This window comes from Schistocerca serialis, chromosome 2 (genome assembly GCF_023864345.2).
Source record: "Schistocerca serialis cubense isolate TAMUIC-IGC-003099 chromosome 2, iqSchSeri2.2, whole genome shotgun sequence".
Lineage (NCBI taxonomy): Eukaryota > Metazoa > Arthropoda > Insecta > Orthoptera > Acrididae > Schistocerca > Schistocerca serialis.
The window spans coordinates 611,376,591-611,390,714 of NC_064639.1; the positions used below are offsets into that span (position 1 = coordinate 611,376,591).

Consider the following 14,124-nt stretch of genomic DNA (forward strand, 5'->3'; position numbering starts at 1 on the left):
AACTGCCCACTAAAGACAAGATTCTTGGTTTGAGTTATGGTCAGGCATACAGTTTTAATCTGGCAAAAATTTTGGACCCTGTAATGTTTTATTTAGTGGAAATTGATTATTCTGATGCCTTGTTATGCAAAGTGGCCCTCACATGCACAATATTTATTGTGCAATAATACTGTGTCCATAAAATGTGCAAAAGTGCAACGCCAAGAACAGCACAATGTTAGTGCCCAAGATGCGTCAGTTAGAACTCTGCCATCATAGTGAACATATTGATGCATGATGATCTACAACTTTTTATCCACTGCGATTGCAGTCGCAAAAAAGTGGCACTCTTTCTAAGAGAACCTGCAGCAGAGTCGGATGACTATGGAAATTTTTTAATGATCTAGGAATCTTCCAACAAACGTGAGTCTCATTACACCTTATGTATAAGGAGCAGTGCAATGAAAAAGACGGAAGGGTGGGGGGGAGTAATTAAATTGTGTATTATCTCAACAGTAATCACCATAACTCATATATATTTATCTAAATGTGAGACAAGACCAGCCTTCATGGAAAATGTTAGCAGCTGCCTACAGGATCATGATAATATCCAGGTTTACATCTCATCATGCCATCTCATCTCCTAGCCACAAATGTCTTTCTTCATGGCTTCAAAAATGTGGAAATTGCATGGGGGCTGCTTGAGACTGTATGGAGGATGAAACTTCCTGGCAGATTAAAACTGTGTGCCAGAGTGAGACTCAAACTCGGGACCTTTGCCTTTCGCGGGCAAGTGCTCTGCCAAGCATGACTCATGACGGGTTGTGAGTTGGGTAGCTCAAATGGTACAGCATTTGCCCACCAAAGGTAAAGGTCCCAAGTTCCGGCACACAGTTTTAATCTGCCAGGAAGTTTCACATCAGCACACAGCCCTCTGCAGGATGAAAATCTCATTCTGTATGGAGGATATCTAAGGACTTCCCTATGAAACTCCTACTGTACTTTCTCATTAGGCCAAAATTGGTTTGAGCACACTGAAGAAGTAGGGGGAATTTATGCTGATTACAAACTGTGTTGGACATAGTATGCCCTGGTCTTCCTCCTAGACATAAATATTAATCTTGTATGTAAAAGATGTGCAACACATTGACCTGAAAGCTGGTGGTAACAGGTCATACCTATTTACACAGCTGAAGCCACTCATTGGTGTCTTCACTTACTACCGATTCAAATTACAACACTAGAACACTTGAATAAATCTAGGGGAAAATCAGTCATTCTGGGGGGGGGGGGGGGGGGGGGGGGGGGGGGACTGTTCTTTCCATTAAACTCCTTGGCCAAAATACAAGCACCTCCCTTGTTAACATTGAATGGTATCAGATATTACGTATCTTGTGCACAGAAACATGCAATTTTATAAGTAATAAATTGTAATGATAGACTCCTAAGCCTGAAAGGAGGAACATTAGGTGAGTTTGGTAAGGAGACTGTCAGGCTTTGTGTGTGTAATTTATACATCAAACCTATGCAACTGAGTCACAATTTTATTATTATTATTACTGCAACTAGCAGTGCCCTTTGCGTGAAAGTCTCCCCCCCCCCCCCCCCCCAACCACACACACACACACACACACACACACACACACACACACACACACACCTGAATATTGAAATTACTGTCAGAAATAATATTTCACTTCTGCACTGTATAAGAGAATGAAACAACTGCATCGTGTGTTTTACTACACATAATTTACAAAATTTCGAGCAGTCCTACAACATGACTGGTGTTGTGCATGTGTGGTAAAATAATGATTGGCGTAAACAAAATATAGAATCCATGCTGTAGAATTGTTTTTATAAATAACAGTATTAAGTTTCAGTCTTTGAAAGCTACACATGTTTGGAATGACTAGTTTCTCAATACTGAATGCAGCAATGGACACAACATAAATAACATCTATTACACCTTCATTTATGACTCACCTTCTTGGTTAGTATCGAGAGCCCACGAAAGATACCACGTTTCTCTGCTTTTCTCCTTTGCTTCACGTTCATACTTCTCAAGTGTCCGTTTGTCAACCATACCTGTCAAATTCATAATCTGACCACCAATTGTTGATTTCCCTGCATCTGTGAAGCAGATAAATGTCAATCATTATAAGTTTTTCATACTAATATTGGGTTTGGAGCTTCTATTCTACTGGAAAACACTGTAAGAAAATAAACAAATCAAAAATACATGGCTGACACAAAGTGAGGTACTTGCACAATTACTAGCTAGTGAACTGTCAGACATCTGAAATGGCCACGACGGGACATGTCAATCAAAGTAAGGAAGATGCTCTAAAAATTACAGTGTAAATCATCAGCCAAATTCAGTAGTGCTTGAAATGTTTTTAGAACTCTCAATGCCTATAAACACATGAAAAGGTAAAACCTTTCAGGGAAATTCTGATGACCAACTTCTTTCAATGCCATCACTGCTTGTAAGACTCACATGCCTTCCACCAGAGGTCAGCACAAGATTAAAAGAAACAAGAGCTGAATAATCCAGGCAAACAACTGGGTGCAATTCAGTTTTTTTGTCAGTTGTGAAACATTATAAAACTTTGCACTCTACGTGCTTTTAATAATAAAATTGCCGACGACATCTGTGAAGCACCTTTTTACTAATACAGTGATCTTCAAAGATGAATTTTGTAGTACCCATACAACTGACAATACAAAAGGTGACTGTAGGTGTACAAGTTATATTATTAAAGGAACCCCAATAATAAAAGTAAGACCTTTAAAAAAGGAAGAAAGAAAGAAAGGTAGGTTCATTCTGAATAGCTAATTTTTTTAGTTTAAAAAAGTCCCTATTTTTCTGCATAATCACCAATTTGGTCAGTTTTTCTGCGGATGCTGACGAATGTTTTGAATGTCCATATCATACCTGCTTATCACAAATGTCACTCAAGATGTGTTAGACCTTACCTTCTTTCATCTCGCCTATCACTGAAATGCCTTAGAGCCACGCATTCTTTTAATTTAAGAAGGATGTGGTAATAACTGAGTGGGTGGGTATGGGATGATCCCATCTAAACCAATGCAAGAGAGTGACAGCTTCACAGGGAATGTAAATGTTACCATGGTGCATACTTCACACTTGCTCTAGCATCCCACTTCTCCATTTATTGCACATCTGAGCTTAAGTGTCTAAGAACAATTGTCAGAGGTTATTGTGATACCTGAAGCTATGACGTTGATACACAGTAATTCCTTTGGATTCAATAACAGAGCTGGCGCAACGTACAAAGCAGACTGTGTTCAAATTTTTGTGATTTAGGCAAGAGGAACATTATCACTTCAGTAACTGCTGCTTAGTTTCAGGTGTATATGGAAACACTCTGGTTTCATCATCAATAACAGATAATTAAAAAAAAGTAAACAAATAAAAAAACGTATCTTTCAACTGGCAGCAGTAATTTACTGGACCGCAAAAATGTTGCTGTTGCCAGCTTGCTACGAACACTTGCAAGATTCAATATTCTAACTTTTACGTTAAAATCATCTGAGGGAATGCAGGAACCAAATTGCAGAAACCACTGTGAGTGATCATCTGTTCTTGACATGGATTTTACAACTATCAGTGCAAACAGAAATTCCATACACCACTTGTTTTTTCACACCCATACATTAGTCTACTCCATATACATTTATTAAATGGCAATAAACTGATAAGTGGGAACTCCATTTTTGTGGCTGTTACGCCAAAACTGATTACCCAGCAGATTAACCAATGACTTGTAAGGGAGTGGCACGAGAAATACACACAATCCTCATACACAAATTTAGTGTACCATACTGGCTAAGAAGTGCAGTTAACTGTGCAAATGTTTATTCCATATTCATCATTTTAAATGAGAGTTATTACTGGAAAAAATACAGAACAATGAAAATCGTAATAGTGAAATGCGGCCATAATTTTTTTTTAGTATGGCATTTGCTATACAAATTTAAGAAGAAGAAGATTATCTAATACTACTTGCAACATGCTTTTTGTGTGCACGCAGTGATGGTTATGATAGCTTGATGCAGTGTGTGTGTCATAGGTGACATAACAGGAAATGGTGGGTAAACTCAACACAACGTATTGGTATGTACACAGCAGAATCAGTTAGGTAAAATTATGTAAATGTACAATGACATTTGGGAGTGCCTGTAGCCAAGGAACTGTGATGTTCAGTTAAGCCACTGGAGTGGAAAACAATAGTACATACAGTGATTTTGAGGATACAGCGATTTCAAACAGATTATAATGAAATTAAGGGAAGTAAAAAGTTGCTTCATATACTGTACACAATTCGTTTAATAAGTCAGACGGTGATACCAGTTACTATCAGTTCTGTTGAGACAGCTATTCAATTTACTTAAAGAATGACAACAAATACACAACATGACTGCATATTTGTGAAATGTTGTGTAATGAAGCATATTTATGTAAGTTAATATTCAACAATTTGTAATAGGATTTTGAGTGCTACTAGGATATTACTGTTTTTGCTTTGACAAAGTCAGGTTGTATATCCAGTATGAAATTGGAAAGTGCAACATTTAAGTGGCAGAAAATCCACAAGTTTTCATATAGCTGGGAGCAGTATACGCATGTGCACACAAATCTATTTGAAATAGGCTACTGACAATGTGACACTTTACTGGTTACTGTTATCTATACGGAAACCAAAGTTTCCACTGCAACGTATTTATACACCAGTTTCCTACTCACAATCTAACATCAGTCAGAATAACTTAAATTACATGACAAAAGAATATTTCATTCAAAATACAGAACTACCATCATCTCAATCACCTACACAAAAAGTTTTCATCACAGATTGACCACAGTGTATTTAATCATATCTTTTATCATACACCATCGATTAACAGTACCTCCAAAATTTTTGGTCCTCTGTCCTCAATGACAGTCCAATAACTTATTTCAGACAGTAGTGAAAATGCAAAGATACTGCACCATACCATAATATATCTCTAAGAATTCATAGAAAACTTATTTTCCTGGTGCTGCCAGTGAGACATTTTACTTCACTAATGTATACATACTGTCAACAAAGTTTTGTTCAACACAACACAATTATTGGCATCTTTTCATTAAAAGAGAAAATAATTAAATAATTCTAGAGTATGCTAAATGATGGAAGCTACCATAACAACAACAACAACAACAAAAACACAAAACAACTATCACTCATGAACATATGTTAACTGAGATTCAACGATCAGTCATTTCCCATCATAATAAAATACCATGAACTAGAATATCAAGTACTGTTGCAACTGAGAATACTACATAATTACAGTTATTTACATAAAACTACAAAAAAAGACTGCATAAGGAAGATCATAGTACATATATTTTCAGGTTATATGGCACATTGGTACAGGGAGGGGGATTCAAAATCTGGTTAAAGCAGCCAAATGCCCGGTTGCTTTGTCAACAAGGTCAAGCTTTAACCAGTTCAAACCAGTTTGAGAAACTGTGTCCAAGTCACAGTTCTCCTGCACAATTAACTTTAAACATGAAAACCTTTATTGGATCATGAGAAACAAATGGAAAATTAATAATTTGTAGCATTTATTTATCAAATAAGTGTTTGTTCCAGTTTTTGACTGTACAAAGTCATGTTAGGAATGCTATGGAGAATTTTCCCAAGTACTAAGAGGAAACCTGGAAAAAGAGTCGCAAAGCTTATGTAAGCATTTGTTATTTAGTTATAAGTGTGTTTTCAAGTTTCTAATGAAGCTAAGCCAATGGACAGTTTTCAACATCCCCTTCAATATGTAATTTTCATAAAAGGTGAATGCAAACAGAAAGTAAATCAATTGATATTAAATGAAATAGTGAGCTGGTCTCTCAACTAAGTACATACCAACATGGCCAATAAAAACAACATTAACATGTTCCTTCTTGCTCTTCGTCTCTTCAACTTTGTTGACTGGTCTTTTCTTGGGTTTGATTACAGCTTCCTCCAATTCATCTTCTTCCTCTTCTTCTCCATCTTGTTCATTATCAGGCGTTAACAGCGGCTCGCCATCACCATCTGCAGCTTCTTCCCAACTGTCAGCAGTAGGCGGAGGTGCTCCATCCCCAGGTGGCTCATCCACGTCCATGTCATGAGGTTCATTATCTGCAACCATTCCACCATTAAACAGAAGTGACTCTTTTTTTTTTTGACAGCAACAGGCAGTTCCAAAATTTTAGAGTTAAGGTACAGCAACTGTGTGAGCTCTAACCAAACACCTACTTCCCTTGGACTTTCATGGAGAAGCAGCCTGACAAGATGTACAAATACAATGGGTGGGTAAATACTGACACCGATCGTAATTTAACTTCGCTGGGAGCAATCACATTACTAACCTACATGGACGTCTACACTTTTGAACGGATACACAAAACTTCACGTTATTGACTGCCACATAAAAAATAAAATAACCCTATGAAATTTTTTGAATAATATGATTACACTTCTACATTTAGGGCAAACTGTCAAAACACTCTTAGTGCAGTAGTATAATATAACCTACATGAACACTGTTTATAAGTTCCTGAAACACATTTCATTATTTCGCACAAACACCCTAACCCAAATACACAGCACATTCGTACCATTCGTTATGGGAACCTGCCCGTCCACGGAGTCTGGAGATTCTTTTTTCGAAATAGGTTCAGTTTGTTGAGGCAGGAATGAAGGCACAAATTCGGCTGCGTTCACATTCAACGTGGAAATTTTCGCCGACAGATCGGAGGACTGACTGGAATCACCGCCTCCCACATCAGCTTGTTGTTCCCAAGAGTCGGGTGCTCCATTATTTGCCATTTTTACAATGTACTTAATATTGTCCAAAAGTAGATAACACGAAAAATAATTTCACAATATCACTCTCAAATATCCGCGTGTGTTCTCTTCTCGCAACCGGAAGGTAATGGCAGACTGCGGCAGAGTCATAACAATTTTCTACTGTTAAAATCGCAACAGCGCTACAGAAAGCACAGATTAGTGTTTTCCGTCGATTCAGAATACTGCACCGACAATTAAAAACTTACGTACGGCATATACCTCTGTATATTGGTTTTGTTAAGTAATTCAATTGTGATGTATTGTGTGTAGGCAGTGGTACATTTGAAAATGATACGAAGAAGTATCATGTATTAAAATAAATAGGTACTTGTGCAAATGTTTGAGAGTACGTAAACAAATAGGAAGGAAGACAAAATAGAAGTCCGTGCGCTAAAAGCATGAAAGCTGTTTGTTAGAAAAAAAATTGGTAACTGAACAATTACTGCGTGAACATCATAAGATTAATTTGGAAAAATCTCCTAGTATTTAATATGACCGGATTCGTCTGTTGGTGGAACTTGTAATTGTGAGTCTAATCACGGATATACGCGACGTTTAATTTAAATATTTTAACTTGGGTACTGTAACAACACCGCCGATTGTAGGTTATAGTATGAAGCTCGTACAAGGAATTCTGAAGTTGAAACACTTTTCCTACAGTGTCAGTAGGCATTATTCAAACAGAAATGTGCTGAAATTGCACGAGAGAGGGATGTATAAGGATATATTCCCAGATACTGCAAGGTTGGGTTATTAATGCAGTTAAATTAAAATAGGATGTATAATTTTACATAAACATTAATCGTCATTTATTTTATTTTTACACACTTTTTAAAGCGCGGAGATTGTTGACATGCTGAACGCTAAGCCACAGTGTGTATTAATCGTCATTTATTTTATTTTCACGCTCTTTTTAAAGTGCGGAGATTGTTGACTTGCTGAACGCTAAGCCACAGTGTGTATATGCTGGATTTGATCCAACGGCCGATAGTCTGCATATTGGCAACCTGCTTGTAATTATTAATCTGTTACACTGGCAAAGAAGCGGACATAGAGTCATAGTGCTGGTAAGTTTTCATCTTACTAGGTTTTATATTCATTATGAAATTGACAGTCATGAGATTTTTTTTTCCTATCCATGATTGTTGTGGTCTTCAGTCCTGAGACTGGTTTGATGCAGCTCTTCATGCTACTCTATCATGTGCAAGCTGCTCCATCTCCCAGTACTTACTGCAACCTACTTCCTTCTGAATCTGCTTAGTGTATTCATCTCTTGGTCTCCCTCTATGATTTTTACCCTCCACGCTTCCGTCCAATACTAAATTTGTGATCCCTTGATGCCTCAGAACATGTCCTACCAACCGGTCCCTTCTTCTTGTCAAGTTGTGCTACAACCTCCTCTTCTCCCCAATTCTATTCAATACCTCCTCATTAGTTATGTGGTCGATCCATCTAATATTCAGCATTCTTCTGTAGCACCACATTTCGAAAGCAGCTATTCTCTTCTTGTCCTAACTATTTATCATCCATGTTTCACTTTCATACATGGCTACACTCCATACAAATACTTTCAGAAACGACTTCCTGACACTTAAATCTATACTCGATGTTGACAAATTTCTCTTCTTCAGAAAAGCTTTCCTTGCCATTGCCAGTCTACATTTTATGTCTTCTCTACTTAATCATCATCAGTTATTTTGCTCCCCAAATAGCAGACCTCATCTACTACATTAAGTGTCTCATTTCCTAATCTAATTCCCTCAGCATCACCAGACTTAATTCGACTACATTCCATTATCCTCGTTTCGCTTTTGTTGATGTACATTTTTATATCCTCCTTTCAAGACACTGTCCATTCCCTTCAACTGCTCTTCCAAGTCATTTGCTGTCTCTGACAGAATTACAGTGTCATCTGCTAACCTTAAAGTTTTTATTTCTTCTCCATGGATTTCAATACTTACTCCGAATTTTTCTTTTCTTTCCTTTACTGCTTGCTCAATATACAGATTGAATAACATTGGGGAGAGGCTACAACCCTGTCTCACTCCCTTCCCAACCAATGCTTCCCTTTCATGCCCCTCGACTCTTGTAACTGCCATCTGGTTTCTGTACAAATTGTAAATATCCTTTCGCTCCCTGTATTTTACCCCTGCCACCTTCATAATTTGAAAGAGAGTATTCCAGTCAATACTGTCAAAAGCTTTCTCCAAGTCTAAAAATGCTAGAAACGTAGGTTTGCCTTTTCTTAATCTAGCTTCAAAGATAAGTCGTAAGGGTCAGTATTGCCTCACATGTTCCAACATTTCGATGGAATCCAAACTGATCTTCCCTGAGATCGGCTTCTACCAGTTTTTCCATTCGTCTGTAAAGAATTCACGTTAGTATTTTGCAGCTGTGACTTATTAAACTAATAGTTCGGTAATTTTCACATCTGTCAACAATTGCTTTCTTTGGGACTGGAATTATTATATTCTTCTTGAAGTCTGAGGGTATTTCGCCTTAATGGAATGTTGTCTACTCCCAGTGCTTTGTTTTGACTCGAGTGCTCTGTCAAAATCTCCATGCAGTATCGTATCTCCCATTTCATCTTCATCTACATTCTCTTCCATTACCATAATATTGTCCTCAAGTATATCACCCTTGTATAGACCCTCTATATACTCCTTCCACCTTTGTGCTTTCCCTTCTTTGCTTAGAACTGGGTTTCCATCTGAGCTCTCGATATTCATGCAAGTGGTTCTCTTTTCTCCAAAGGTCTCTTTAATTTTCCTGTAGGCAGTATCTATCTTACCCCTAGTGAGATATGCTTCTACATCTCTACATTTGTCCTCTAGCCATCCCTGCTTAGCCATTTTGCACTTCCTGTCGATCTCATTTTTGAGACGTTTGTATTCCTTTTTGCCTGCTTCATTTACTGCATTTTTATATTCTCTCCTTTCATCAATTAATTTCAATATTTCTTCTGTTACCCAAGGATTTCTACTAGCCCTAGTCTTTTTACCTACTTGATCCTCTGCTGCCTTCACTACTTCATCCCTCAGAGGTACCCAGTCTTCTTCTACTGTATTTCTTTCCCCCATTCTTGTCAATTGTTGCCTTATGCTCTCCCTGAAACTCTCTACAACCTCTGGTTCTTTCAGTATATCCAAGTCCATCTCCTCAAATTCCCAGCTTTTTGCAGTTTCTTCAGTTTTAATCTACAGGTCATAACCAATAGATTGTGGTCAGAGTCCACATCTGCCCCTGGAAATGTCTTACAATTTATAACCTGGTTCCTAAATCTCTGTCTTACCATGATATAATCTATCCGATACCTTCGAGTATCTCCAGACCTCTTCCATGTATACAGCCTTCTTTTATGACTCTTGAACCAAGTGTTAGCTATGATTAAGTTATGCTCTGTGCAAAATTCTGCCAGATGGCTTCTTCTTTCATTTCTTAGCCCCAATCCATATTCACCTACTTTGTTTCCTTCTCTCACTTTTCCTACTCTCGAATTTGTCACCCATGACTATTAAATTTTCATCTCCCTTCACTACCTGAATAATTTCTTTTATCTTATCATACATTTAATCAATTTCTTCATCATCTGCAGAGCTAGTTGGCATATAAACTTGTACTACTGTAGTAGGCTTGGGCTTCGTGTCTATGTTGGCCACAATGTTGCGTTCACTATGCTGTTTGTAGTAGCTTACCCGCACTCCTGTTTTTTATTCATTATTAAACCTACTTCTGCATTACCCCTATTTGATTTTGTATTTATAACCCTGTATTCAACTGACCAAAAGTCTTGTTCCTCCTGCCACCGAACTTCACTAATTCCCACTATATCTAAATTTAACCTATCCATTTCCCTTTTTAAATTTTCTAACCTACCTGCCCAATTAAGGGATCTGACATTCCACACTTCGATCTGTAGAACGCCAGTTTTCTTTCTTCTGATAACGACGTCCTCTTGAGTAGTCCCCGCCCGGAGATCCGAATGGGCGACTATTTTACCTCCAGAATATTTTACCCATGAGTACGCCATCATCATGTAACCATACAGTAAAGCTGCATGCCCTCGAAAAAAATTACGGCTTTAGTTTCCCCTTGCTTTCAGCCGTTTGCAGTACCAGCACAGCAAGGCCGTTTTGGTTAGTGTTACAAGGCCGCTGCTTCCCCTCTTCAGGAACCACACATTTGTCTGGCCTCCCAACAGATACCCCTCCATTGTGGTTGCACCTACAGTATGGCCATCTGTATCACTTAGGCACGCAAGCCTCCCCACCAATGGCGAGGTCCATGGCTCATGGTTACCCATAAAAAAAGTTATTATTTTTATTCACTGTTTGTGACCATGACAATTAAACACCTCTTGCATGCTGTAGTTTTAGTACATGCACAGAAATCTCTGTTATCATTCAAAACTCTGTTTGCTTCCAGGCATTGTCTCCTCCTTTGTTCCTCCCCTCCCCTTTTTATCACTGTTGTGATCATTTAGTAGTGCACATCAGTTCTGTGACAAAAATACCACCTTAGGTCAAACCTTCTTGTTAAAAGAAATGGCTTAGTGTTTGGTGGCAATTACAGCTTGGTTTTATGTTAATGAAAGTGAAGCTGTCGTCAGTCTTAAGGTTGGCTTGAACACCACAGTGCTTTGCCAGGTGTGGTGGTGTTATGCTGCTTCCATCTCCTAAGTATGAGCTGACTTACCCAATTAATTATAGGGGGGATCTACAGTTTAAGTTGGCTCTGAATCAGGGTGTAACATGGAATTTTTCACATTAAGAAACATTGCAAAAGGTGCAAGAAATGAAAAGTGACAGATAAATGTCCTAGTGCTGTATGAGGTTTGAACCTGTGACCTTTGGATCTGCAGTCAGGCACTTTACCTGTAAGCAAACAGAAATGTAATAAAATGAATATTGTTGAAGTAGGTGTTTCAAAGAAAAAGAAGGGAAGACATTTTGAATTTGATGTTAAGATTAAAAACAATTATCACTCATAATAACAACCCTACACTGACAGAAAAAGTAGCTAAATATGTAGCCTCAATTATCTCCTTGGTGAAATAAAGATTCTGAACAATGATTACAACAGTTTTGAAACAGACTGAAACTACTTTTGCTGGGCAACACATGGTCCACAGAGGACTTTCTGCTTGAATAATGTGTTTCTGAGGAGGGGACATTATTTAGTGAATAAACATTCTGAGAATAGTGTAAATATAATTCACTTGCTTACAACATACAGTTACATATCCATTCAGTGCAGAGGCTGTGTACAATCAAAGCAAATTCAAATAAAGTCAAATCCATGCTGAGAAACGAAAACTGAATCAAGTCAAAACAGACATATGGAAAGCCATGCGATCAACATTCTTTGAATCTGAAAACAAGATCGTACCAATGAAGAATGAAACTATGTCTTTTACTACAAGTTTCTTTAAACAAATTGTATGTAAATCAAGGAACATGGTACATTAGGGACTTACCAAATGAGGCAGTGCAGCTGTTGAGACACTGACCTCAAATTCGGGAGGTAGCATCTTGCTAATGTGAATGTACCTGTATTGTGTGGTATGTACACTACTATTAGTAGTATATATCAGCGACTTCAGGAATATAATTTGGAGCCCAGATGAGGCAAAGCAAAAAGCAAAGCTCCATGTTCTGTCTCTGTTGGGCCAATCAAGACCAACGTGGTATTTAGGTGTGTGGTGTCAGCAAATTAGTCTCCTGGCCATTTTTGGCTTTTTTTTTTTTATGAGAGTTCACAGTCCTATAGCATTTCAGAAATGACAAATTCCACTTAGACTATTACTGGATTTATTTGCTTCACAATTAAGATTTCAGTATATATGATAATTTCAAATGATAACTCACCAAGAAATGTGTCAATATATATGTTATTTACTGTTGTGAAGAGGACATCATTCTTGTGTCATATGATATTTAACTCTTGGTGACTTATCATTAGAAAATGGCATGCATGCTGGGATCACAATTGGGAAGTAAATAAATAATCAGCTCTATGAGGCTATTTGCAGGCAATACTATTGTGTAAAGGGAGGTGACGTCACTAGACACTTGCAGATGGGCAGTGTCAGATGCAGAGATTAGCAGCTGTCTCTAAGCATATGCACAGTCCAGTCACATTAATGTGACTACACGTAAAATATTCTGTTTTCTTGTGCATCAATCCAGGATAAAATCTCAAGGTTTCGACTATAGCCTCCATCGTCATTGTCAGGAGCAACTGACTGTCTTCATTACTGCTGAGGTGGCCTTATGTAGCCCGTGGATGGCTTCTGATTGCTCGGCGATTACATACTGTTGTAGCAGACGGTGTTTGCTGAACCTAGTCCCTTTCGGAGATCCAAAATATGAATTTTCCAATTGAGATTCTCATCTATAAGTACACCCAAAAACTTAGTATGCTCTACCCTGTCTACTGACTTTTGTTGATGTGTTATATTTATTAAAGGAACTGTACTTTTTGCAGCAGAAAATTGGATGTACTGTGTTTTTTCAAAGTTTAGAGCAAGCCCATTTGCAGAAAACCAATTAATGACTTTTCCAAAGACTTTATTTGTATCATTTTCAGTTGGACTTTCTTTTACTGGGTTAATAATGATGCTTGTATCATCAGCCGACAGTGTCAGTTCAGCTTTCTGTTTCAGAAAGGAAGGGAGGTCGTTCACATATATCAAGAACAGAAGGGGGCCCATGAGTGAACCCTGTGGAACACCTAATGTAATTTCACCCCAGTTAGATGAAGTGGCAAATTTATTTAAATCACTTGCCCCATATAAGGAAACTTTTTGCTTCCTGTTCTGTAGGTATGACTTGAGCCACTCATGTACTATTCCATTTATACCATAGAATTGTAATTTCTGTAACATAATGTCATGTTTCACACAATCAAATGCTTTGGACAAGTCACAGAAAATTCCTATTGGTGACATTTTACTATTTAAAGACTCTACTATTTGGGCAGTGAAATTGTATATTGCTATCTCAGTGGAACAGCATTTTTGAAATCCGAACTGTGATTTACTAAGTATCCCATTACTGTTGAAATGGCTAACCACTCTTGAGTACATTACTTTCTCAAAGATTTTTGCGAATGCTGTAAGCAAGGATACTGGCAGATAATTATTGCCATCTGTGGTGTCCCCCTTTTTGTAGAGAGGCCTGACAATGGCATATTTTAACCTGTCGGGGAAAATACCTTGAGTTAGTGCATTACATATGTGACT

General features: G+C 37.9%; 2 protein-coding genes across 3 annotated transcripts in view; one reads left to right on the forward strand and one right to left on the reverse strand.

Annotated features, from left to right (window-relative positions):
• The window catches only part of LOC126457655 (eukaryotic peptide chain release factor GTP-binding subunit ERF3A), a 65,330-nt gene extending 58,359 nt beyond the window's left edge, over nucleotides 1–6,971 (reverse strand). The window contains exons 1-3 of the mRNA XM_050094145.1: nucleotides 6,650–6,971; nucleotides 5,913–6,170; nucleotides 1,966–2,112 (exon numbers count right to left, since the gene is read on the reverse strand). Coding sequence (XP_049950102.1) covers nucleotides 1,966–2,112; nucleotides 5,913–6,170; nucleotides 6,650–6,860 — 616 coding nt within the window. The 5' untranslated portion in view covers nucleotides 6,861–6,971. The remainder of the gene's footprint in view (nucleotides 1–1,965; nucleotides 2,113–5,912; nucleotides 6,171–6,649) is intronic.
• Nucleotides 6,972–7,075: 104 nt separating this feature from the next.
• Nucleotides 7,076–14,124, forward strand: part of LOC126457656 (tyrosine--tRNA ligase, mitochondrial) — a 122,355-nt gene continuing 115,306 nt past the window's right edge. The window contains exons 1-2 of one of the 2 annotated variants that reach the window (XM_050094147.1): nucleotides 7,076–7,625; nucleotides 7,801–7,948. In XM_050094147.1, the coding sequence (XP_049950104.1) occupies nucleotides 7,495–7,625; nucleotides 7,801–7,948 (279 nt within the window). In that variant the 5' untranslated portion in view covers nucleotides 7,076–7,494. The remainder of the gene's footprint in view (nucleotides 7,626–7,800; nucleotides 7,949–14,124) is intronic. The other variant, XM_050094146.1, reaches the window with a different exon arrangement.